The 23,516-nt window shown below is 41.3% G+C and overlaps 1 protein-coding gene across 1 annotated transcript; it reads right to left on the bottom strand.

The window, feature by feature from the left end:
- Nucleotides 1–7,320: 7,320 nt before the first annotated feature.
- LOC145791249 (uncharacterized) lies at nucleotides 7,321–9,448 on the bottom strand. The gene is made up of 4 exons (XM_082871580.1): nucleotides 9,068–9,448; nucleotides 8,497–8,703; nucleotides 8,245–8,454; nucleotides 7,321–7,734 (listed from the first exon to the last, which is right to left on the bottom strand). Exons 1-4 carry the CDS (start codon nucleotides 9,446–9,448, stop codon nucleotides 7,321–7,323), a joined length of 1,212 nt encoding a protein of 403 aa, XP_082727706.1.
- Between the last annotated feature and the right edge of the window lie 14,068 nt (nucleotides 9,449–23,516).

A 23,516-nucleotide genomic window follows, 5' to 3' on the forward strand; every position in this document is an offset into this window, starting at 1 on the left:
GTAGTACCCAGCTAAGCCCATGAAACTGTGGACCTCTGTTACATTTGTCGGTGTAGGCCAATTCACAATTGCCTCTATCTTCTGTGGGTCCACTGAAATTCCCTCTTTGTTTATAACATGCCCTAAAAACATAACTTCATCCAACCAAAATTTACATTTCTTTAGTTTGGCAAATAATTTCTTTTCTCTAAGTGTTTGTAAAACAGTCCTCAAATGTCGTTCATGTTCAAGTCTATCCCTTGAGTATATCAAAATGTCATCAATAAAAACTACGACAAAATCATCAAGGTAAGTCTTTAATATTCGGTTCATTAGGTCCATAAATGCTACAGGGGCATTAGTCACCCCAAATGGCATAACAAGAAATTCATAATGACCATACCTTGTTCGAAATGAAGTTTTCTTAACATCCTCTGCTTTTACTTTCAACTGGTGGCATCCGGATCTCAAATCAATTTTAGAAAACACTTGTGATCCCTGCAACTGGTCAAACAAATCATCAATACGAGGTAAGGGATATTTATTCTTTATTGTCACCTTGTTCAGTTCTTGATAGTCAATACACAGGCACAAGGTTCCATCTTTCTTTTTCACAAATAACATCGGTGCACCCCATGGTGAAGTATGAGGTCGAATAAACCCTTTTTCAAGTGGGTCGTGTAACTATTCTTTTAATTCTTTCATTTTAGCAGTAGCCATTCTGTAGGGAGTCTTAGAAATAGGTTGAGTGCCTGGCACAACTTCAAAAGTAAACTCTATCTCCCTATCTACCAATTCCCCTGGCAATTCATCTGGGAACACATCTGGAAATTCGCTAACAATAGGGCTACTACTCAATTCAACATTCATAGATTGTTCAGACAGCACATAACACAAGTAACCTTGGCACCCTTTCCTAATCAATTTACATGCTTTCATTGCAGATATTAAATAAGGTGGAGGCACTATCCCGTTACCCACAAACACAATTTCTTCCTATTCCGGTGGTCTAAACACAACTCGTTTTGTTACACAATCAATGGTGGTACAATATTTAGTAAACCAATCCATGCCCAAAATTACATCTAAATGTCTAAAGTTCAAGGGCAAAAAATCTACATATAGAATAGCATTCCCAACACGCATGTCACAAATTCGATATATAGATGCACACAACACAGATTCCCCAGATGGAGCACATAACATAGCAAATATGGCAATGGTTCTAGGGGTCTACTCAGTCTAGATGCAGACGCACAAGTTACGAAATAGTGTGTTGATTCAGAATCAATTAACACAAAAGCATCCTGATTGCATATAGAGATAGTATTTGAAACAACAGCTTCAGCATTCCGTGTATCGCCTGGAACAATGGCAAAAACTCTCCCTTGCCTCACGGTATCCCCAGCGATAGTAGATCTCATAGTATTTCCCGATTTTGGGATGGATGCTGTTGAGCTAGCAACTAATTTTCCATTATTCTGATTACAATCTCTGGCCATGTGCCCTGTTTTACCACATTTAAAGCAGGCTCCCGACACACGGTAACAAACTCCACGATGCCTTTTACCACAAATGTTGCACATAGGAGATGTATCTCGGGAAGAATTAGAAGTATTTGAGGAGCTTGTATTCTGCTTCTTTGAAAATTTCTTCTTCGAAAAGAAGCCTTGTCTTTTACTACCCTTCCAGTCAGTTGATGATTTAGCTTGTCTGGCTATGTTAGCTTCAGATATTATGGCCCGGTCTAACACCTCAATATAGGTCTCCAGTTTGAGAACACTCACTTGTTCCAGAATATCATCCCGAAGTTCCCCTTCAAAATGTCTCGCTTTCTTGTAATCGATGTCAACCACATGTGGTGTAAACTTGGCCAATTCAGTAAATTTGGCCTCATACTCAGCTACTGTCATGCTATTCTACTTAAGTTCCATGAATTCTGACACCTTTCTATCACGAACACATTATGGAAAGTATTTATCATAGAACATTTCCAAGAACCGTGCCCAACCAATATCTTTATTATTTTCACGCATTAGCATCCACCACCTTCTTGCCTCATCTTTAAAAGTAAAAGTGGCTAACAATACTTTTTGTGTTTCTGAACAAGGAAACACTTCAAATAGCTTTTCAATGCTGAGGACCCATGCTTTGGCCTTTAACGGATCTAATCCCCCATAAAACTATGGCGGTTTCATTTTCTTAAACTCTTTGGTGAGAGCTATTTTCCGGTCATCATTCTGAATATCTTGAACAGGTGGTACTGGAGGAGGAGGTGGAGGATGTGGTTGTTGCCACTGCTGTTGTTGCCTCAATGTTTCTGCCATTTCCTGAATCAATCTTTCCATTCTATCCATTCTGACAGTAGAAGACTCATCTATTTCATCACATCTTGCTCTCACCATCTGATTAGACTTGCATTATTCTTTATACAGAAGTTTCACAAGTATGCATATACCAAGAAGCATACATATTCAAATAATTGTAATACAAGTAATGCACAAACATATAGCCTTGAAGCATTTAAGCACATAATTGTTCATTTTGAAACATCTAAGCATATTCTTGATGGTTTCAGATTCATACTTACCACACGAATGCATTCTAGATCTTTTCTAGACGCTTATTGCTCATTCGGACAAGTGTGTGAGTTATTAACTCATGCTTTGATACCACTTTGTCATGACCCAAACTCGCCTCCATGGGTTAAGGACATAACCAGCCAGTAATCATGACGTCACCTACGGCCTCAAACCAAATAAAACATATTCCAACAGAGTTAAGGGGCCGGAAGCAAACTTAAAACTTTTGTCCATAGAGCTGTGCTTACCTGGCACATAATAACATTTCACATATATTCGTTAATAACCCACATTAAAGAAAGTTAACATATAGCTTTATACAACAAGATCATTCAGGTCGTGGTCAGCCAATCAAAAGCTTATATACAACCGTGGTCTAACGTTTTTGCCAATATAGCAAAATTATAACAAAAGAACAAAAGAGGCAAAGACAAGTCTCGTGTGTGAGACATTAGGGCTGACTCTTCAAAACCTTGGCTGTTTCTCACATAACTACACCGAGGCTGGGTTTGTACATCTCTTGGCTCACCTACAAGCACATGAATGAGAGTGAGCGAAAGCCCAGTGAATAATATCAACTAGAGAAGATACATGAACGAACTTGAAACAGTTACATCAGACGGCCTTGGGCCTAATTCATGTTTCTCTAATGTATCAAACGACAAAATTTCTAGATGTATCAAACGGCCTCGGGCCCAATTCACATATATCTGACGATCATTGGCCCATTCATTCATGTCCAACGGCCTTTGGCCCAACCATTCATGTCAAACGGCCTTTGGCCCATTTCATTCATGTCAAACGGCCTTTGGCCCAATCATTCATGTCAAACGGCCTTTGGCCCATTTCATTCATGTCAAATGGCCTTTGGCCCAATCTTATGGTATAACAGATATTTGTCCACAATTCTGTTTAACAAATTTATAAGACTGATATGGAAATAAGCAATTGGACAAATAACATACTTCAAATATCTTTACTAAGATATTACTCACAGTGATCTGCGGGTGGATTTGCTCTCGTGCTAGACCCTACACATTTCATGAACATAGTGGGTCACAAACGATTCAATCCGTTCTTAAATTCATACATCCCTCTTAGGCTTCTTTCTTATTCTTTTAACTCATTTACAATGCTTAATGTATGCCTAAGAGTACTTAGAAATGAAATAGAACAGAAAATGAAACACAAAACATCTTTACAAAATTTCTGAAACAGGGCTCCCCACTCGAGCGGAGCGTGGCTTTGGCCGCTCGAGCGGACCCATTGGGTCTGCAAAAATACTGGTTGCCTCATTTTTACGCTCGGGCTTGACTTTGGATGCTCGAGCTGAAAGTCAAACTACATGGCTTGACGCTCAAGCGTATATCTCCCCGCTCGAGCGGATGTCCATGTCTGCAAAAGTTCTAGGAACTAGCATTTCACGCTCGAGCGGCCATTACCCCGCTTGAGCGGACATGCCGAATTCTGGGTTTTCCAGCAAGCTGCTTGAGCTTCAAACTAGCATTCAAACTAATGTAACTTGCATATTATGACTCATACTTCACATGCAAACCTTCTAACATGATACAAATGTTAAATTACAACATTTTGAAGTTCAATTCCCATGGATCAATTTCATACTCATACCATTCTTGCCAAATTCATCTCCAAAACATGTAGTGGAGTCCATAGTCTCATTTTGATGGATGCATGTCTTAAATGACTTCCAATTCAACCCAATCAACATGTCTTATACAGAAACACGAGGACTCATAACATATTGCTACATGCATGCACACCTTGATCTCAATTTCATCATGATTAACATGTTTTACCTTCAAATATGCAACTATATGGCAATTCATTGTAATTATACACATGCATGTACATACAAGCTCCATATTAATCAATTACATCTCAAATTATTATCTCAATTGCCATCTAACTTTGGATTCACAAAACTACAAACTTAAACTCATAAGTTTTTGCTCATTTACTCACCTAGGAGCTTCAATCCTCACAATTGCAGTTAGATCTTGGAGTTAAGCTTCCAATCTTCAAGCTTTGAGCCAACATCCATAATTTGAGCCCCTCCCTATCTCTAGAGCCGTCTCTCCCTCTCTCTCTCGAGTGCATTTCAGATTTTGAGTTCACAAAATGAGGGACTTAAGGGTATACTGGCCTGTTTATAGGCTTGCTTAATCATATTGATTAAGTTTAAGTAATGACACTCTGATTAATCATTCTGAATCTAATTATTTTGATTCAAATTAATTTCTAATTAAATTTCACCATAGGCTCTAAAAATTACGCCAATCACAATGATATAGTCAATTTCGGTTTCTGTGGCTAATAAGGCTTTCAATTTAAATTTTAAAGCAGATAATCAAATAGATTTTCCTACGGTGAACAGATAGAAATTCAAAACCACATATATTCATATAAACGACACTCAAAATCATATCAGGCACATAATCACAATCATAATTAAGGTTAATTAGCATAATACGGAGCAGGGTTATCACAATTCCTTAGTAAATTAAGTCCAAAGGTGAGCTTTAAGTCCTCTAATGGAAAGGAGCACCAAACCAAGAGTTGTTTTAGGCATGAGAGAAATGTCATGCCGTTGGTAATGAACCCCCAAAGGGATTAAACCATTAAGCACAAGACCTCAATCTCATACTTTAAACAAGTAACTAGTTTGAACCAACTTTCAAAGCAAAGAAAAAGCCAAGAAAGGAGGGATCTTGCAAAAGTGGTAAGGGGTGAAAACAAGTATGGAAAGCTATAACAAATGCTGTCAACTCAAATAGGTTGGTGGCTAAGGCCTAAACCACCAAGCCTATGAGGACAATTACACTACAAGCATGCAATATAAGGCTCAAATGCAATGAACACTTAAAAATAGTCCTAAAACAGTGCTAAAACAGTCCTAAAACATGCTAGAATTAAGACAAAAGTAGCTAGAACAATAAGCTAAAACATGGAGCTATGTAAGCTAGTAAACAAAGCATAAAGAATGAAGGCTACCCCCTCCATTTTTGGACCTCAAGACATGATTTTAGCCACTAAAATAACACTGAAAATCAATGGTAAAAAGCTCAAAAACAGTTGAGGAAGAGATGGGAAACACAAGTATAAAGGCTTAGGAGACAAGGTGTAAAGAAGAGTGGTTGACCCCTTTACCTTTAATAGCCTTAAATCACAAGCTTCAGCCCATAAAAATAGTCCAAAAATAGTTCAAAAATAGCAAGAAAAGATGGGAGAGAAGCAGTGTAGAGATGCTCAAAATTATACCTCTTGAAGTAAGGTAACTCTTTTGTTCACAAACCACAAAGCTTACACTCTCAAGGGCTGAAATTTGGACTTAATAATCTCAGTAAGGAGAGCTCCAATATTGGTTTAGGAAGTGTAGAGACAAAGAGTGTATAGGTTGCAAGATAGAGATAGAGAGAGAATTTCAAGTTCTGGTCCCTTTGGAAAATTTTGTAACCTAAAAACATGAGGGAAGGTTAAGTATATATAGAAAAAACAGCCTCTCAGTCGAAAATATCTATATAGGAATAGCTAGAGCTTTTAAGGGATAGTTGGTACAAAATATCTGGGCTTTACACAAGTGGCTGGCAGGCCAGAAGTAGTGGCCGCCAAGCCAGAAGTAGTGGCCTGCCGTCCACAAGTAGTAGCCTGCTGGCCACAAAAATCTACTTCCAAGTCTGATTTTAAACGGGTATATCTCCTTTATCGAAAGGTCATTCTTAAGTCTAAATTGAAGCCCCAGAAGTCTACTTTCCAATGGTGGTGTCCTTACATCTAAATTCTAAGTGTGCAAAGAGATATGCCTATTTTAGTGAAGGCTTCTCATTTCTATCTTAACCTGACAGATGCCTAACTTCAAACGGCCATATCTCCCTCATCCAGACTCGACTTTAGGAGATTCTTGAGTCTAAATTGAAGCCCTGGAAGTCCAATTTCTAATGGTGGGGGTCTCATAGCTAAAGTCCAAGTGTACAAAGAGATAGGCCTGATTTAGTGAAGGTTGCTCAGTTCTATCTTAACGGTTTGATGCCCAACTTGTTCCCCAACTAGTTTTCTTCCCTCCCCTCCTATTTTCTTCCAAATAAGAGGTTTTAAAGATTTTTCAAAGAGTTCACCTCTCTTCCATTTATTTCCACTTTGTCCTTGTTCAGTTTACCGAAAAGTACGACTTTTAAACAAAATACGAACCTCTGAACACTGTAGAAGCATTGGAAAAATATTTTGAAAGAGAGGGTTTTAAGGTCTAAAAAAGTTTTCGTCAAAATAGTTTTGGTCCAAAATGGGGTGTAAGGTTGGGATTTAGATGCTTTTCTTGCAGAAGATATCGAACATTTGCACAGCCTAACTTTCATCATCGAGTGATTAACCAGTGGCGCCCAAGTCTTAAGGGCGGTAAAAAATGGGGTGTCTACACACCCTATGGTTGAATTCGTGAATGACAGGTACAAAATTAGTAGTTTTTCTGGTTCTGGCGGTGATAACACAGGCAGATTCTGCAGGTACTGCTTAACCTGTTCAAAAGTGAATTGACAGCGATCATCCCATTGGAATTTCTTTCCTTTCTTCAAGAGACCAAATAGTGGTTCACAAGTCAAGGTTAGTTTGGAAATAAATCGTCTTATGAATTGAACTTTACCCAGAAAGCCGCGCATCTCATTTTCAGTCCTTGGTGGTGGCATTTCCAAGATGGCCTTGATTTTGGAAGGATCCACCTCAATTTCTCACTGTGTGATTAGAAATCCTAGCATTTTCCTATTATTACGCTGAAGGTGCATTTTTGTGGGTTCAACCTCAATCTATACTCTTTGATCCACTGAAAGAATTTCTCCAAGGCGGTGTAGTGGCCCTCTCGATCTTTGGACTTTACAATCATATTGTCCGCATACATCTCAACCTCTTTGTGGATTATGTCGTGCAGAATGGTAATTGCAGCCCTTTGATAAATGGCCCCAGCATTCTTCAACCCAAACGGTATGACTCGGTAGCAATAAGTGCCCAACGAAGTAGTGAAAGCGGTCTTCTCCTTATCCTCGGGCGTCATCAAAATTTGGTTATACTTAGAAAACCCATCCATGAACAAGAGCAATGCATGGTCCATGGTGAAGTCTACCAACTCATCAATATGCAGTAGAGGAAAGCCATCCTTCGGACTAGCCTTATTCAGATCCCCGAAGTCAACACAGACTCTGATCCTGCCATCCTTCTTTGGGACTGGAACAATATTGGCCAACCACGTCGGATACTCAGATACAAGTAGGAACCCTGCCTCGACCTGTTTGGTAACTTCTTCCTTGATCTTCAAAGCCCAATCTAGGTGAACTCTGCTCAGCTTTTGCTTAACTGGCCGAGCCTCAGGGTCAAGAGGGATCTAGTGTTGTACAATCTCAAGATCGATTCTAGGCATGTCTTCGTAGGACCACGCGAAAACATGTTTGAAATTTTTTAATAAATCGATTAAACGCCCGCGTTCCTCTAAAGACAGCGTGGACCCGATCTGAACTAAGCGAGGATCTTCCTCAATACCCACGTTAATTGATACGATTCCATCTATACAGGACTGAACATACCTCTCCTCATCATGATCAATCAAATTTTTTAAAACTTGAGGAATTTCTTCATCTTCGTTTATGTCAAAATTTTGAAAATTAAGATTAGTACAACAAACCAAAGGCATAGAGAAGTAGGCAAAGTCCACAACATTCCCATTCAAAAATTCTGGATCTTCGATTACAGTAGACTTGAAAGAAAAGCTAAAAGACGACTTGAACATGACTTTGGTATCCGGGTTACCACTCCCAGAAGTACCAGAATCAGAGGAACTCGAATCTAACTTCGACTCCACAAACTCAGTGGAATCAGATCTAGACTCACTATCCTATACAGAATTATTGATGACGCCTTGCTCAAACTTCCAGACCAAGCATGGAGCCTCAGACGCATCCTCGATCATTGAGATAATAAAACTATCCCCCAAGTTGGTGGTCTCAGCTCCAACAGTAGAACTTGTCAGTAGGCCAGCCAGTGCTTTTCCCAACAGCTCTTCCCCTTCGATGTCCAAGTTCACAATCCCACCTTGATCTGTGCTAGGGTTCAAGTCTGCTTGTTCATCCTCCTCTTCTTGCAGCTGGTGTCCGAAAAAGATCTCAAACCCCGAATACCTTGTTTTTGTTTCCCAATCATACTAGGGCTCTAAGAATCCACAAAAGGGGAAGTCTTCCCCTTGGCGAAAACAAAACGTCCGTTCAAGGTCCCTTGTATTGGTTTGTGGACTAACTCATACTGCTTTTCAGTCCTCTTCACTTTTAGCCTTTCTCTCAGCTCCTCCCATTTTCTTTGCCAGTCTGCAACGGTAGGTTTATATCCCACCTCGAAAGCATGGGGGTTATGACTCATCTCCTTAGCAACAGGACCTCCCAGCCTGCTATTTTGACCTAGTCCTGATCCGGGCATATGCCCCTATTTGTTCATCATGTAAATAGATTGCTTACATAATTCCCATCGCCCTCCGCCATGATGGTTTGGACTAACCGGGCTTCTGCCAGAGAGAAGCCAGAAAGGAACACATCTTCTTCCCCATGTACAATTTCCAGTAAGGGCGCAGTGTTTCCTTGGGGTGGATGGATAGCAGAGTTGCCGTACACAGTGGCAATCCCGCTTTTGAAGGGGTACTTTACTAACCGGTGGACTGTTGATGATATAGCCCTCATCTGATGTAGCCAGGGCCTTCCCAGTAGTAGATTAAAAGTGGCTGGAACATCCATGACATGGAATTCCACCTCATGCTCAAACGGGCCGATTAGGATATGGCTTTTGAACGTTTCCATGACATCCCGACTTGTATTGTCATAAGCCCAAACAGCTTGGGTCATGGGTGTAAAGTCAATCGGCCTCAAACCGATGGCATAGGCAGTCCTCACTAGACACACATTGATCCCCGATCCGGTATCTACTAACACCACTGGAATCCACTTTTTTCGACTTTCCAGGGTTACATATAAGGGACGGTTGTGGTTAGCACCCTCAGGTGGTAACACTTTATTTGTAAAAGATATCACTGACGCAACGTCCCCAGATGTAACCAATGATACCAATTAATCTGCAGTGGTATCGATAGGCAGTTTAGTCTGGTTCATTGCCTATAATAGTGCCTGTCTATGCTCATGAGATGCCATTATCAGCCCCAAGATTGATATATCAACCTGAATCTTCTTGAGCTGTTTCAAGACCAGGTTTTGTTCAACATCCTTCTCTTTTTATCTCTTAGCCTCCTTTCCAGAGGTCTGTGGTTGGTCTAATGCTACGGGTTTGAAGTACCAACCACTCCGGGTTATATGATTGATCTCATTGGTATACTAGCTGTCATCCGGGGTATCAGCTTTCCAAGTTTCGTTAGCGTGCGCATGACTTAGGTCGCTGTTTTCCCACCACTCTTCTGCAGTCATGGCCAGACTAGCATCGGGTTCCATCCGGAGCATGTTAACATCACACGCCCCATCGTCATACCATTCTTCCTCCAGCATAATCTTGGTTTCTGAATCCCGATATTTTTTGAGCTTCCTCAACATCCTTTTCTGGTCGCTAGGGTCCCATTTGACCTTTTTGGTAGTTTGGACATCACCCATCATTGTCTCGGGTTCTTCTTTCTCTTTTCCTTTTCCCTTCTCTAGAGCTATCTTCGTTTGGATCTCTTCTATCCTTTCCCTTTGAAATTGTTCCAGCGCTTGTTCTTTCTCAGTTAGAGGTGCAGTCTTAGCCTTGCCACTGGCAGCGATTTACTCTTCCTTCCCAATCTTTCCTATTTGTTCCTCCATATCTGACTCTTCATCGCTCAACCATCCATTGCTTGTTTCTGGCTGGCTCAGGTCCCACCATTCTGCCTGGACATTGCTTGTATCGTCCTCTTCGAAGAAGTACAAATCCGTCAGATCCTCCTCCAGATCAGCCAAGTCATATAGGTCTCGTTCGGGCAGATCATTTTGATGTTGCCCTAACTGGCCTTCCCCGATAGCAGTAATGCTGAGAAAGTTTGGTAGTATGACTACGAGCTTCAGTTGATCGATGGCCACAATGTATAAACTGGAATCATACTCCTTTGCAAGCGAGACCCGCTTCTCTATGACACGGGTATTAGATGACCCTTTCTTCAGTACATTCGTCTCTTTCTCTGTTTCTACTACCACGGGTTTGGATTAGGTTTGTGGTGTTAGATCCATTATGCACATGTCTGTGCCTTCTGGAATGACCACCTCCGATTTTGGTAGGTGGGATGAAGTAATGTATGTGCTAGGGTTGAAGGTGGGTGGTAGCGTATGGATGTGGTTAATGTTTCTCGGCGAGGGAATTTGGTTATGAGCAGGAAGTGGATTGGTTGTTACGTTGGGTTTGGAAGGTGAGGCAATGACTTTGTTGTCAATGAGGTCTTGGATCTCATGACGTAAACGGTAACACATGTCCATGGGATGGCCATATTGATGGTAGAAGATGCAATACTGGATGGGGTCATGTTTGGGTAGCAATGGGTCTGGAAGTGGACGAGGATCGAGAGGATTGAGATGCCCCTTTTCCATTAATAGTTTGAGGACGTGGGCTGGGCTCATATAGAGGGGAGTAAAAACTCTTCGATTCTGGAGTGGGCCGGTGCTTTGTAAAGGTTATGAGGTTGTGGCAGTAGTAAAGGGATTAGCCATCTTGGCTGTTGAAACAACAATATTGACATCCACAGGCCGTGGAATAGTGTTATTGCTAGCATTGGTATTCCGAGAGAATGGCCTTCTTGTGGGTTCACTTGTTTTATGGATGATACCCTTTTTGAATGCACTCTCAATTTGGACCCCTAGCTCGTGTAAGGAAGCAAATGTGGACAACGGTGCCACTATCATCCTCTACAGCATGTCTGGCTCCAGGTTCTGGACCACTAGCCTAACTTGCTCTCTTTCGGCAGGCCTATTTGTTATTCGGGCTGCGTTGGCTTTCCATCAAACGACAAAATCAATAAAGGATTCTTTGGGGTTCTGGGTAGTAGCCTCCGGCTCACTAATGGTTACTTCTATCTAGGTGTTATATGAATATTGATTGACAAATGCCTCAGATAGCTGCTCCCAATTCTGCTTTGTTGAGTCTTTCAATTTAGCGTACTAGATGGCCGCCACTTCAGACGGGGTTCTCCCGAACAAGGAAAGCTTCTATGCCCTAGTCAGACCCATGGGCCTTAATACATCTAAAAATAACCGGACATGCACAATCGGATCCCCACTCCCATCGAATCTATCGATGTGGGGCATCTTAAATTTCTCCGGTAATCTGACCGAAGCCTCAGTGTACCCATCTTCGATATTTGGAATGGAGTTGAAGCCCTCGGATTACTTTAATGCTTTCTCCAATCTAGCAATCTTGACTAAGGCCGGATCAATTTCATTGATATCAAAAGGAAAGATTCCTGCAAAGGGTTGAACCGGAGGCCTTAAGCTGGAGCCAAGGGAAACATTTCCTGAAGATCTAGGACTTGGGGATTTTTTACTGGTGGTGGTAGATTTGGGTTTGGCTGAGCAGCCGGGATCGGATGCACGGTTGATGCGGATGCCCCAGATGTACGTCGTAAATCAGTAATAATTTCATCTTGTGCAACCATCCTCTAGTTTACAGTGGCCATGGTTCTTTGGAAAGTTTCCATCATGGCAGCAAATTCCTTCGCGTTCTGTGCTATATTTTGTGCCTTTGCTGGTCTGGGTGAACTAGATGTTGGTGAACTAATTGAGTAAGAACGGATAGGTGTTTGCAGAGTGCTTTGTACTAATGCTACTGACTGTTTGTTCCTTCTTCGTTGGGGGACTGGAGAAAGTGAGACTAACACTGGCTGGCCACCAATAAGGTCTTGAGCTTTGCAAAGCCTAACAAAGAGAGTCCACACAACTTGGGAAATATCGGATCTTTCTGAAGCTATAATGGTAAACTACCTAGCAAAAAGAAAGAAAGAAAAGCATAATCAAAATTGGACAGCACTTCAGTCCCAATTCACAATAGTCATAACACACAACTGAACAGTAATCCTCACTAAACTCTGTTATCAAACTCATACTGATATGAACCACCATATATAGTCTCACTGTAAAAGCACATACCAAGTAAAAGAACCAAAACACCCCTATGAGGAGGTAGGGTTACCCTGTCCTAGATTTTAGGCATGATCTAGGCTGCACTATTTCAAAGAACGAGTTTCACAACATTCTACAAATGGGTGGCATCCTGTCCTAAGTTGGAATAGTCACTAAAGCTTCACTATATGTAACTAGGTCGAATGGTCAAAAGGGTACCTCAGCAAGATTACCTAATATGCCTCTCACACCTAACATCGAGAAGTGAAAGGAGGATCAAGCGGTACAACGGTAAGCCAGATCCAAGGGTTGTGTTTCCAACATGGCAGAGCCCATGATCGGTCAGCCTTTTGGCAAGCCTTTTGGCAAGCCTTTTGGGCAAGCCTCCAGCAAACCATCCAGGAATAGCGAATGGAAAACACAGTGACTTAGAGTAACCATGCAAATGCAATGCAAAGAACATATAAGTGTCGACAAAATTTCACATCATGAAATTCAAGTCAAATTCTCTAAGTCCCCAGCAGAGTCGCCAAAAACTAAGGCTTGACTTTTCGTGCTCCTTTAGGATACAAGTAGCCCCATGTAGACACCCCATTTTTTACCGTCCTTAAGACTTGGGCGCTACTGATGGCTCACTTGATGGTGCAGGCTATCTTGTGCAAAGGTTTGATTTCTTTGGCAAGAAGAGAGTCAAATCCCAAAATTATGATTATGATTATGTGTCTGATATGATTTTGGGTGCCGTTTATATGAATATATGTGGTTTTGAATTTCTATCTGTTCACCATAGGAAAATCTGTTTGATTATCTGCTTTAGAATTTAAATTGAAGGTCGTATCGGCCACAGAAATCGAAATTGACTACGTCATTGTAATTAGCATAATTTTTAGAGCTTATGGTGAAATTTAATTAGAAATTGATTTGGATCAAAATAATTAGATTCAGAATGATTAATTAGAGTGCCATTACTTAAACTTAATCAATATGATTAAGCAAGCCTATAAATAGACCAATATACCCTTAAGTCCCTTATTTTGTGAACTCAAAATCTGAAATGCACTCTAGAGAGAGAGGGAGAGATGGCTCTAGAGAGAGAGAGGGGCTCAAATTATGAATGTTGGCTCAAAGCTTGAAGATTGGAAGCTTAACTCCAAGATCTAACTACAATTATGAGGATTGAAGCTCCTAGGTGAGTAAATGAGCAAAAACTTATGAGTTTAAGTTTGTAGTTTTGTGAATCCAATGTTAGATGGCAATTGAGACAATAATTTGAGATGTAATTGATTAATATGGAGCTTGTATGTACATGCATGTGTATAATTACCATGAATTGCCATATAGTTGCATATTTGAAGGTAAAGCATGTTAATCATGATGAAATTGAGATCAAGGTGTGCATGCATGTAGCAATTTGTTATGAGTCCTCATGTTTCTGTATAAGGCATGTTGATTGGGTTGAATTGGAAGTCATTTAAGACATGCATCCATCAAAATGAGACTATGGACACAACTACATGTTTTGGAGATGAATTTGGCAAGAATGGTATGAATATGAAATTGATCCATGGGAATTGAACTTCAAAATGTTGTAATTTAACATTTGTATCATGTTAGAAGGTTTGCATGTGAAGTATGAGTCATAATATGCAAGTTACATTAGTTTGAATGCAAGTTTGAAGCTCAAACAGCTTGCTGGAAAACCCAAAATTCGGCATGTCCGCTCGAGCGGGGTAATGGCCGCTCGAGCATGAAATGCTAGTTCCTAAAACTTTTGCAGACATGGACGTCCACTCAAGCAGGGAGATATACGCTCGAGCGTCAAGCCATGTAGTTTGACTTTCAGCTCGAGCGTCTAAAGTTAAGCCCGAGCTTAAAAATGAGGCAACTAGTATTTTTGCGGACCCAATGGGTCCGCTCGAGCGGCCAATGCCACGCTCGAGCGGGGAGCCCTATTTCAGAAATTTTGTAAAGATGTTTTGTGTTTCATTTTTTGTTATCTTTCATTTTTAAGTACTCTTAGGCATACATTAAGCATTGTAAATGAGTTAAAAGAATAAGAAAGAAGCCTAAGAGGGATGTATGAATTTAAGAACGAATTGAATCGTTTATGACCCATTATGTTCATGAAATGTGTAGGGTCAAGCACGAGAGCAAATCCACCCGCAGATCACTGTGATTAATATCTTCGTAAAGATATTTGAAGTATGTTATTTGTCCAATTGCTTATTTCCATATCAGTCTTATAAATTTGTTAAACAGAATTGTGGACAAATATCTGTTATGCCATAAGATTGGGCCAAAGGCCGTTGGACATGAATGAATGGGCCAAAGGCCGTCGGAGATGAGTGAATTGGGCCCGAGGCCGTTTGATACATCTAGAACTTTTGTCGTTTGATTCATTAGATAGAAACATGAATTGGGCCCAAGGCCGTCTGATGTAACTGTTTCAAGTTCGTTCATGTATCTTCTCTAGTTGATATTATTCACTGGGCTTTCGCTCACTCTCATTCATGTGCCTGTAGGTGAGCCAAGAGATGTACAAACCCAGCCTCGGTGAAGTTATGTGAGAAACAGTCAAGGTTTTGAAGAGTCGGCCCTAATGTCTCACGCACGAGACTTGTCTTCGCCTCTTTTGTTCTTTTGTTATAATTTTGCTATATTGGCGAAAATGTTAGACCACGGTTGGCTGACCATGACTTGAATGATCCTGTCGTATAAAGTTATGTGTTAACTTTCTTTGATGTGGGTTATTAACGAATAAATGTGAAATGTTATGATCTGCCAGGTAAGCACAGTTCTATGGACAAAAGTTTTAAGTTTGCTTCCGTTTTGGCCCCTTAACTCTATTGGAATATGTTTTATTTGGTTTGAGGCCGTAGGTAATGTCATGATTACTGGCCGGTTATGTCTATAACCCATGGGGGCGGGTTTGGGTCATGACAGGAATGGTTAGTAATTAAAATGGAATAATAAAATTGAGACTAAAATGATGCAAGATAATAACTTGGTTTGGGTTCAATCAGACATTAATTGAACCCTTGAGTCTTGAATTGTTTCATACTTGGTAGTGATGTAAACGGTTCAAGAGTCATTGTCGATCACTTCCCTTGATCAATCCATGATAGGGAGGAGGTTTGAGAGTCTTTTATTGTTACATTTATTGAAATTGTACCCTTTGGTTCATAGGCTATCATGCAATGAAATTGCGTCGATTGATGGTTTGTGAATCAAATTTACTACTCCTTTGAGCTGTTTGATGAGAAGGAGGGTCAAGTTGTGCAAACAACCCTTGAGAATATTCTATTCTTGCCCTATTTGCTCTCTGTTGCAGTGGGAAGAACCAAGAATTAGTGGCCGGCAGGCCACTTTTTGTGGCTGGCAGGCCACCATTCATGAATGGCAGACCATCTTTTGTGCACGGTAGGCCACCACTTTTGGCCTACCGGCCACCTTTGCAAAACCCAGCAGCGGTTTTTGAAATGGAACAGAGTTGGTTTTGAGGTGAAAAACAGTGCATGTGTTCTAACTGTGTAACAGAGGCTTCTTGGCAGCAGAACATTTGCTTTTTCGGGTGGAAATTTGCACGCATATATGAGCACTCCTCACTTCCCAAGGCCATTTAGTTTAATTACTTATCTTAGATATTTGTTGTAATTAATTAGTTGTAGCTAGTTGATTTTGTAAAGTGTTGTAAATAATTAGTTAGCCAGACTAGTTATTTAATTTTGTCTTGTAATAATTAGTTAATTAGCTAGAATAGTTTATTAATTTGTTGTTATAATAATTAGTTAAGTAGCTTAGCTAATTTATTCATTTCTTTTTGTAATAACTAGTTAATTAGTTTAGCTAGGTTATTCATTCGGACCCTCCGGCAGGAGAGCGCATACTTGTAATAATGTGTAAGTCTTTTAACCCCACGTCTTTCTCTCTTTTATTTAACTGCTTATGATAGTTAGTTTAGGGCATCATGTTTTGTTTAGCATCTCTCATGCCTTGCATCCACTTGTGTTGCATACATTGAGGCTCAGTTCATCATGCTAACTTGCATTGTTAGTTTAACGCTTCTTTGAATACGTGCTTAGACCGCATGCTATCAGATTGATCCATATGCCATATTAGTAGCCGAGCCTATTAGTTACATTTTCATATGTGTTGCATTAGTCATGTTGCATTAGTTAGAGCATGCATTTTTCTAACTCTTTTCTTTTGGCTTGCCTTAGAGTACTAGGTGAGTTCTTTTTTTCTTTAGCATATTGCACGAATGTGAGTGTTGCCATGTTTAGCATGCTTGCCATGAGGCTAAGTGCTTAATTGATATATTTGCTTAAATGCTTGTGGATGAAGGCAAATTGCTTGAATTGGAATAATTTGAGTGATGTTCATATGAGATCACTTTTTTAAGTGGTACATATTCAAAAAAAATTTCAAAAACAAACATGAATCAAGCGTTCCAATTTTTGCAAGTTAGTCTATACTTGTGTTTGTGCGCATCACATAGTAATGCTAGCCTAATAATCAGAACAAAAGCATATAATGTAAATAAAATTCACATCATGATTAATAGAGGCCGATCTTTGATCGGGCGAGTGAGGGTACTCAATTCTTGACCTTCCCCTCTCGTACCTAAGTTTCCAAGCCGGGACAATCTTGGTGATGACGGACACGTGGCCTTTGGCATGAGTCATGGGTTTCCTAAATTTTTCAAAAATATTTAGGTGGCGACTCTGTATTTGGAAAAGCAGTCCATTTTTGGCTTTTTGATTCAAAATTGATTTTCCAAAAAGATTTGTCGGATTTGGACTCTTTGGTGTTTATCTATTTCACATTGCACTTGTGAGATCAAATCCAGAACTACAGGAGTCAGACACTGTAGGGCTTATTTGTCTTCCGAAAGGAGTGCGAAAAGTCATGCTACAGTTTCTGGCGACTCTGCTGGGGATTTAGAGAACGTGACTCGAACTTCATGATGTGAAATTTTATCTACACTTATATGTTTTTTGCATTGCATTTGCATTGGTGCGCTTAAGTCACTGTGTTTGCCATCTGCTATTCTTGGACGGTTTGCCGGAGGCTTGCCCAAAAGCTTGCCAAAAGGCTGACCGGTCGTGGGCTCTGCCATAATGAGAACATAACCCTTGGATCTGGACTACTGCTGTACCGTTTAATCCTCCTTTCACTTCTCGGTGCTAGGTGTGAGAGGTATATTAGGTAGTCTTGCTGAGGTACCCCCTTTAATTAGTTAGCTAGTTTATTCATTTCGACCCTCCTGTGTGAGGGTGTATAATAATGTGTATGTCTTCCAACCCCACGTCTTTCTTCCTTTTATTTACCTGCTTATGATGGTTAGCTTAGGGCATCATGTTTTGTTTAGCATCTCTCATGTCCTCCATCCATTGTCTTGCATGCATTGAGGCTCGGCGCATCATTCTAACTTGCATTGTCGTTTAAATACTTCTTTGAAAACGGTGCTTAAACTGCATGCTATCAAATTGATTCATATGCCATATTAGTAGTCGAGTCTAGTAATTGCATATCGAATGCGTTGCATTAGTCATATTGCATAGTTAGGATCACGCATTTTTTCTAACTCTTTCATCTTTTCAGCTTGAAGTACTAGGTGAGTCTTTTCTCGCTTTAGCATATCGCATGCATGTGATTGTTGCCATGTCTAGCATGTTTGCCATGAGGTTAAGTGCTTATTTGATAAACTGCTTGAATGCCTATAGATAGAGGCTAGTTGCTTGAATTGGAATAATTTGAGTAATGTTTATATGCAATCACTTTTCAAGTGATACATATTCAAAACAATTTTGCAAACAACCATGAATCGAAATGTTTCAATTCTTGCAAGTTAGTCTATACTTGTGTGTGTGCGAATCACACAGTAATGCTAGCCTAATAAACCAGAGCAAGAGCATATAATGTAGATAAGATTCATATCATGATTAGTAGAGGCCAATCATTGATCGGGCGAGCGGGGGTGCTTAATTCATGACCTTCCCCTCTCGTACCTAAGTTCTCGAGCCGAGACAATCTTGGTGATAACGGACACGTGGCCTTTGGCACGAGTCATGGGTTTCCTAAATTTTTCAAAAATATTTAGGTGGCGACTCTGTAATTTGGCAGAGCAGTCTATTTTTGGCATTTTTTTTTATTCAAAATTGATTTTCCAAAAGATTTTCCGAATTTAGACTCTTTGGTGTTTATCTATTTCACATTGCACTTGTGGAATCAGATTCAGAACTGCGAGAGTCTAATACTGTAGGGCTTATTCGTCTTTCAAAAGGGGGCACGAAAAGGTCAAGCTACAGTTTATGGCGACTCTACTGGGCAATTTAGAGAACTTGACTTGAACTTCATGATATAAAATTTTATCTACACTTATATGTTTCTTTGCATTTGCATTTGCATTGGTGCGCCTAAGTCACTGTGTTTACCATCTGTTATTCCTGGATAGTTTGCCAGAGGCTTGCCTAAAAGCTTGCCAAAAGGCTGACCAGTCATGGGCTCTGCCATGATGGAAACACAACCCTTGGATCTAAACTACCGCTATACCATTTGATCCTCCTTTCACTTCTCAGTGTTAGGTGTGAGAAGTATATTAGCTGGTCTTGCTGAGGTACCTTTTTGACTATTCAGCCTAGTTGTATATCAAAAAGCCATAGAGACTGTTCCAAATTAGGACAAGATGCTTACCTAAATACAGGATTGCGTGAAACCGCTTCGTTTGAATAGTGAACCCTAGTTCTTGATGAAACTAGGACAGGGCAACCCTACCCCTCATAGAGGTGTTTTGGCTCTCACTTAACTGGTATGTGCTTTACAGTGAAACTGTACAAAAACGTGCACATCAGTTGTGAGTTTGGTATCTGTTTTGGGGGCAAAATTCAGTGTTAAGTGCAGTCCTATAGCTTTGATTACATTTGTGTTGATAACATTATTAGCTAGGTTGCTGTGCGATTTTTTATTACTGCTTTCTTTTTGCTTTATTTCTTTTTGCTAGGTAGTTTAATACCATAACTTCAGAAAGTTCGGATATCCCCCAAGTACTCTGGCCCCGAGTTAGAAGGCTTTGCAAAACCAAAAATCTCGTTTGGGGACAGCCCGTGTTTACTTCACTGCCACCGGTTATAAGACGGAGGAGAATCAGGCAGAGTTCACCGGTCCAATTTTTACAGCAATCACCCCTCAATTCACCTGTATCCTGTTAGGTTCAGGGACAGTCTTTTACTTTTAGTCTAGCTCGAGATTACTCACCTACTCCGATGACACAATCCCCCACAGTCAGTATGGAGGAATTAATACATCATCTTCAGCCAATAGTTAAAACCCTACAGCAAGATGCTACCCGTCAAGCCGAGGTAAGAAACAGGCTACAGCAACAGCAACCACAGCCGACAGCGGCCTCTACATCCCATGCACCTTCCACGAGTATCCTAACACCCAAAGTCACTACCCATACTGCTAATGTCCAAGAGAATCAGGGTAATCCGATAGAGCCGATCCCAGCACAAGCCTCCAAAGCACCTATGTAACAAACTGAGGCTCTATTTGAGTTTGAGGTGGACCTGACTGCACTTAAGGTTAATAAACTAGAGAAGCTATTCAAGAGAGCACAAGGTGTTAACTTCTTCCTAGACATAGAGGACGGGTATATCGACTCTGTAGTGACATTGCCAAATAGGTTCAAAATGTCGTACATTGATCGATTCGATGGCTCTAGAGATCCAATGATACACCTTCGGCTGTTTTCGGACATCTTGCGGTTGATGGGCCTGACCAAATTATAGAAGCTGTCTCTCTTTGGTCGTACCATGTCTTGTATAGCGACTATATGGTATGAGAAGTTCGAAGATTCTGTCAAGCAGAATTAGGAGGAGATAGTTGAGGTCTTCATTGCACCGTATTCGTATAATACGCAGATTGAGGTCACAACTCATGATCTCGAAGCAACACGCCAAGAGCCGAATGAGGGCTTTTTAGAATTTGTGACGAGGTGGAGAGCTAAGGCCTCGATGATGACCATAAGGCCTTCTGAGAAAGATCAGATAAGGATGGTAGTCCGCAATCTGCACGGGAAGTTATTACAGAAGATGATCGTCCTACCTCTGTTTACATTCACCAAGCTCCATGTGATGGGGGTTCAAATCGAAGACACCATGAAACAGGGGTTGATTACAGATGAGAAAGAGTCGACAAAAAGGCCTTTTGCGCACAGTTCCAATGCTACCCCCAGTGGTAGCACAGTTGCGAGGCTGTCAGATGTGAGCGTTGTCACCACCACAACCAAGACTACCAATCCCTTTGCCAACATAGCTCCACAAACTTCAGCCAACCCTACCCAATCCTAGAGGACCTTTACCCAACTCTGCATGACCCTGTCTCAAGCCATGAAGATGTTAGTCAAAAAAAGGCATCTCAAACCATTAGAACCCCACCCATTACCTGATCCTCTTCCACCCAAACACAACCCAGCAAAATACTGCGCGTTTCACCAACATCGTGGTCATGATACTTACCAATGCTTCCGACTGTGTCATGAGATTCAAGACCTCATCGACAATAAGGTAATCGCACCACCCCAAAAATCAAACGAAACTACAAACCCACTCCTGACCCACAATCAAGTTCCTCCACCTCAAAATCTAAACTTAATCCATACACAGGCCATCCTCTACGATACCAGCGTATATATTACCCCTTTCTCACCTACCAAGACCGACGTTGTTCATTCCTGAAAGCACAGATCTGTGCATGATGGACACGTCTGCACTTCAACCTAAGCCTGTGGGGGTGACAGTTACAGTAGAAGGGATGTCGACCTTGGAGGAAGGTATGAGTCTGTTGCCGGAGATTTTTGAGGACTTACCTAATGGGGTGTACAATCCAAGCTACTACATAATGTCAACTGGTCAAGTCAAGCCTAAACTAGTGTTGCCAACTGTAGTAGAGGTTAATATAGTTAGGAATGATGGCCCAAGCCAGGGGTTGGATGATTTGGCGAAACTCGAGGAGGATGTAAACAACCTGCAGTTCTTTGATGAACAGGATCAAGGGGATGTGCAAATTGGCTGGTTCGATTTAAATGGATCAACTGACAACTTTGGGTGGCTGAGTGATGAGCTGGATAAGGAGGAATGAACTGAAATGAAACCAGAGGAAAAGGAAGAAGGAATTGTTGTAGTGGCCAGAAGGGCCGATGAGAAGGGAAAACTGCTAAAGAAGCTGGCATGGAAAATTCAGCTTAGGAACTGGGCACTGTGAGCACTGCGGACACAAAACAGGAAGCTGCACTGAAGTAGTTTGAACGAGAGACGGTTGAAGACAACCAGAAAGAAGTAATGGGCCAACACCCTGTGGGGGATACTTACGATGTGAAGGTAATACAAACGAAGTCAGACAATTGTTTGTCGGCTACTGAAGGTGTATGGTGGGATAATAACGATCTACATCTGGCCTACACCGACGAAAACTGGGGTGAGTGCCTTCCAGACAACACGTGGTATGCTGAAGAAATAGATCACATGACAAGAAGTAGGCGGTATTTTAAGCCACCGCACTTAGATCAAGCTGAGGCATCTGGAAAAGACAAAGAGGTCGAGAAACAGAAAGAGAAACAGCTGGAAGAAGTGGTAGTGTTGAAACAGCTTAAGAAAATCCAAGCTGACATCCCAATCTAGGGTCTTTTTATGGCCTCCAGGGTACATCAACAGACAGTACTTTTAGCAATAGACAAGGCTTAATTGTCCATTGACACTACCCCTGAACAACTTGTGGGATTGGTCTTCCCAGGTGGCGCTAGGCCAATCCTAGCCTTCTCTGATAAAGAACTACCGCCGGAAGGCTCGACTCAAAACAAACCCTTGTACATATCTGTGGAGTGCAGGGAGAAATGGGTGTCGGTGGTGTTGATAGATACCGGTTCGGCCATCAATGTCTGTCCTTCTCACATAGCCTATGTGATTGGCTTTAAACTAGCAAACTTTGTTCCCATAGCCCAAGTAATTCGGGCATATGATAATACGAGCAAAGCGGTCATAGGCATGGTGCAAGTTAGAGTTCAGGTGGGCCCAACTCGGCAGGAGGTTGAGTTTCATGTCTTGGATGTGCCGGCTACCTTCAATTTGCTGTTAGGGAGGCCTTAGTTGCATCATGTAAAGGTCGTCTCCTCCACTCTTCATCAGATGTTGAAATACCCTCATAGGGGAGGAGTGGCTACCATCTTTGGGAATGCATCCATCCACCCACCTCTGGAAGTGACTACGCCAGTACTAGAGATCAACCATAGGGATAAAGATGTGTTCCTTTCCAGATTTACTCTGGCTGAGGCTCGAGTTGTGCAAACTATACTAGCTGCAGATGAGGGCATGTATGTCAGCGCCCAATCTATTTATTTCATGAATAAACTACAGTATGTGCTAGGAATAGGACTCAGAAGAAGTGGCCAGAAAGGTGCTGTTGCACTAACAGATGTGCCGCACAACACAAATGCCTTTGGTCTGGGCTATGTACCCACCAAAGAGGACTAGATCAGGAAAGGAGAAGAAATCAGAGGCAGAGCCAAGGCCAAGCAAGCCAGGAAACACTATGAGCTCATCCACAGGCCAATCCAGGGAACACTGAATGGCCGCTTTGTTTGGGAGGGAGAAGATTTTCCCTTTTGTGGTTTTTCCCGAGCCTTGGGTGAATTCCACGAAGCAGCATGTCCTTGGGTTCGAGATCTTTTTTGATCTGCAGCTGCAGAACAGTGATACTGAGGAAAAGGCTGAACCAAGTACTGAAGCTGAATAGTCCATGGAAAGTGACTCAGACATCAACGAACTTGGAGTAGGCGCAGCACTGGCTA

This window comes from Camellia sinensis, chromosome 5 (assembly GCF_055761805.1).
Source record: "Camellia sinensis isolate YWXY chromosome 5, ASM5576180v1, whole genome shotgun sequence".
NCBI classification, from domain to species: Eukaryota; Viridiplantae; Streptophyta; class Magnoliopsida; order Ericales; family Theaceae; genus Camellia; species Camellia sinensis.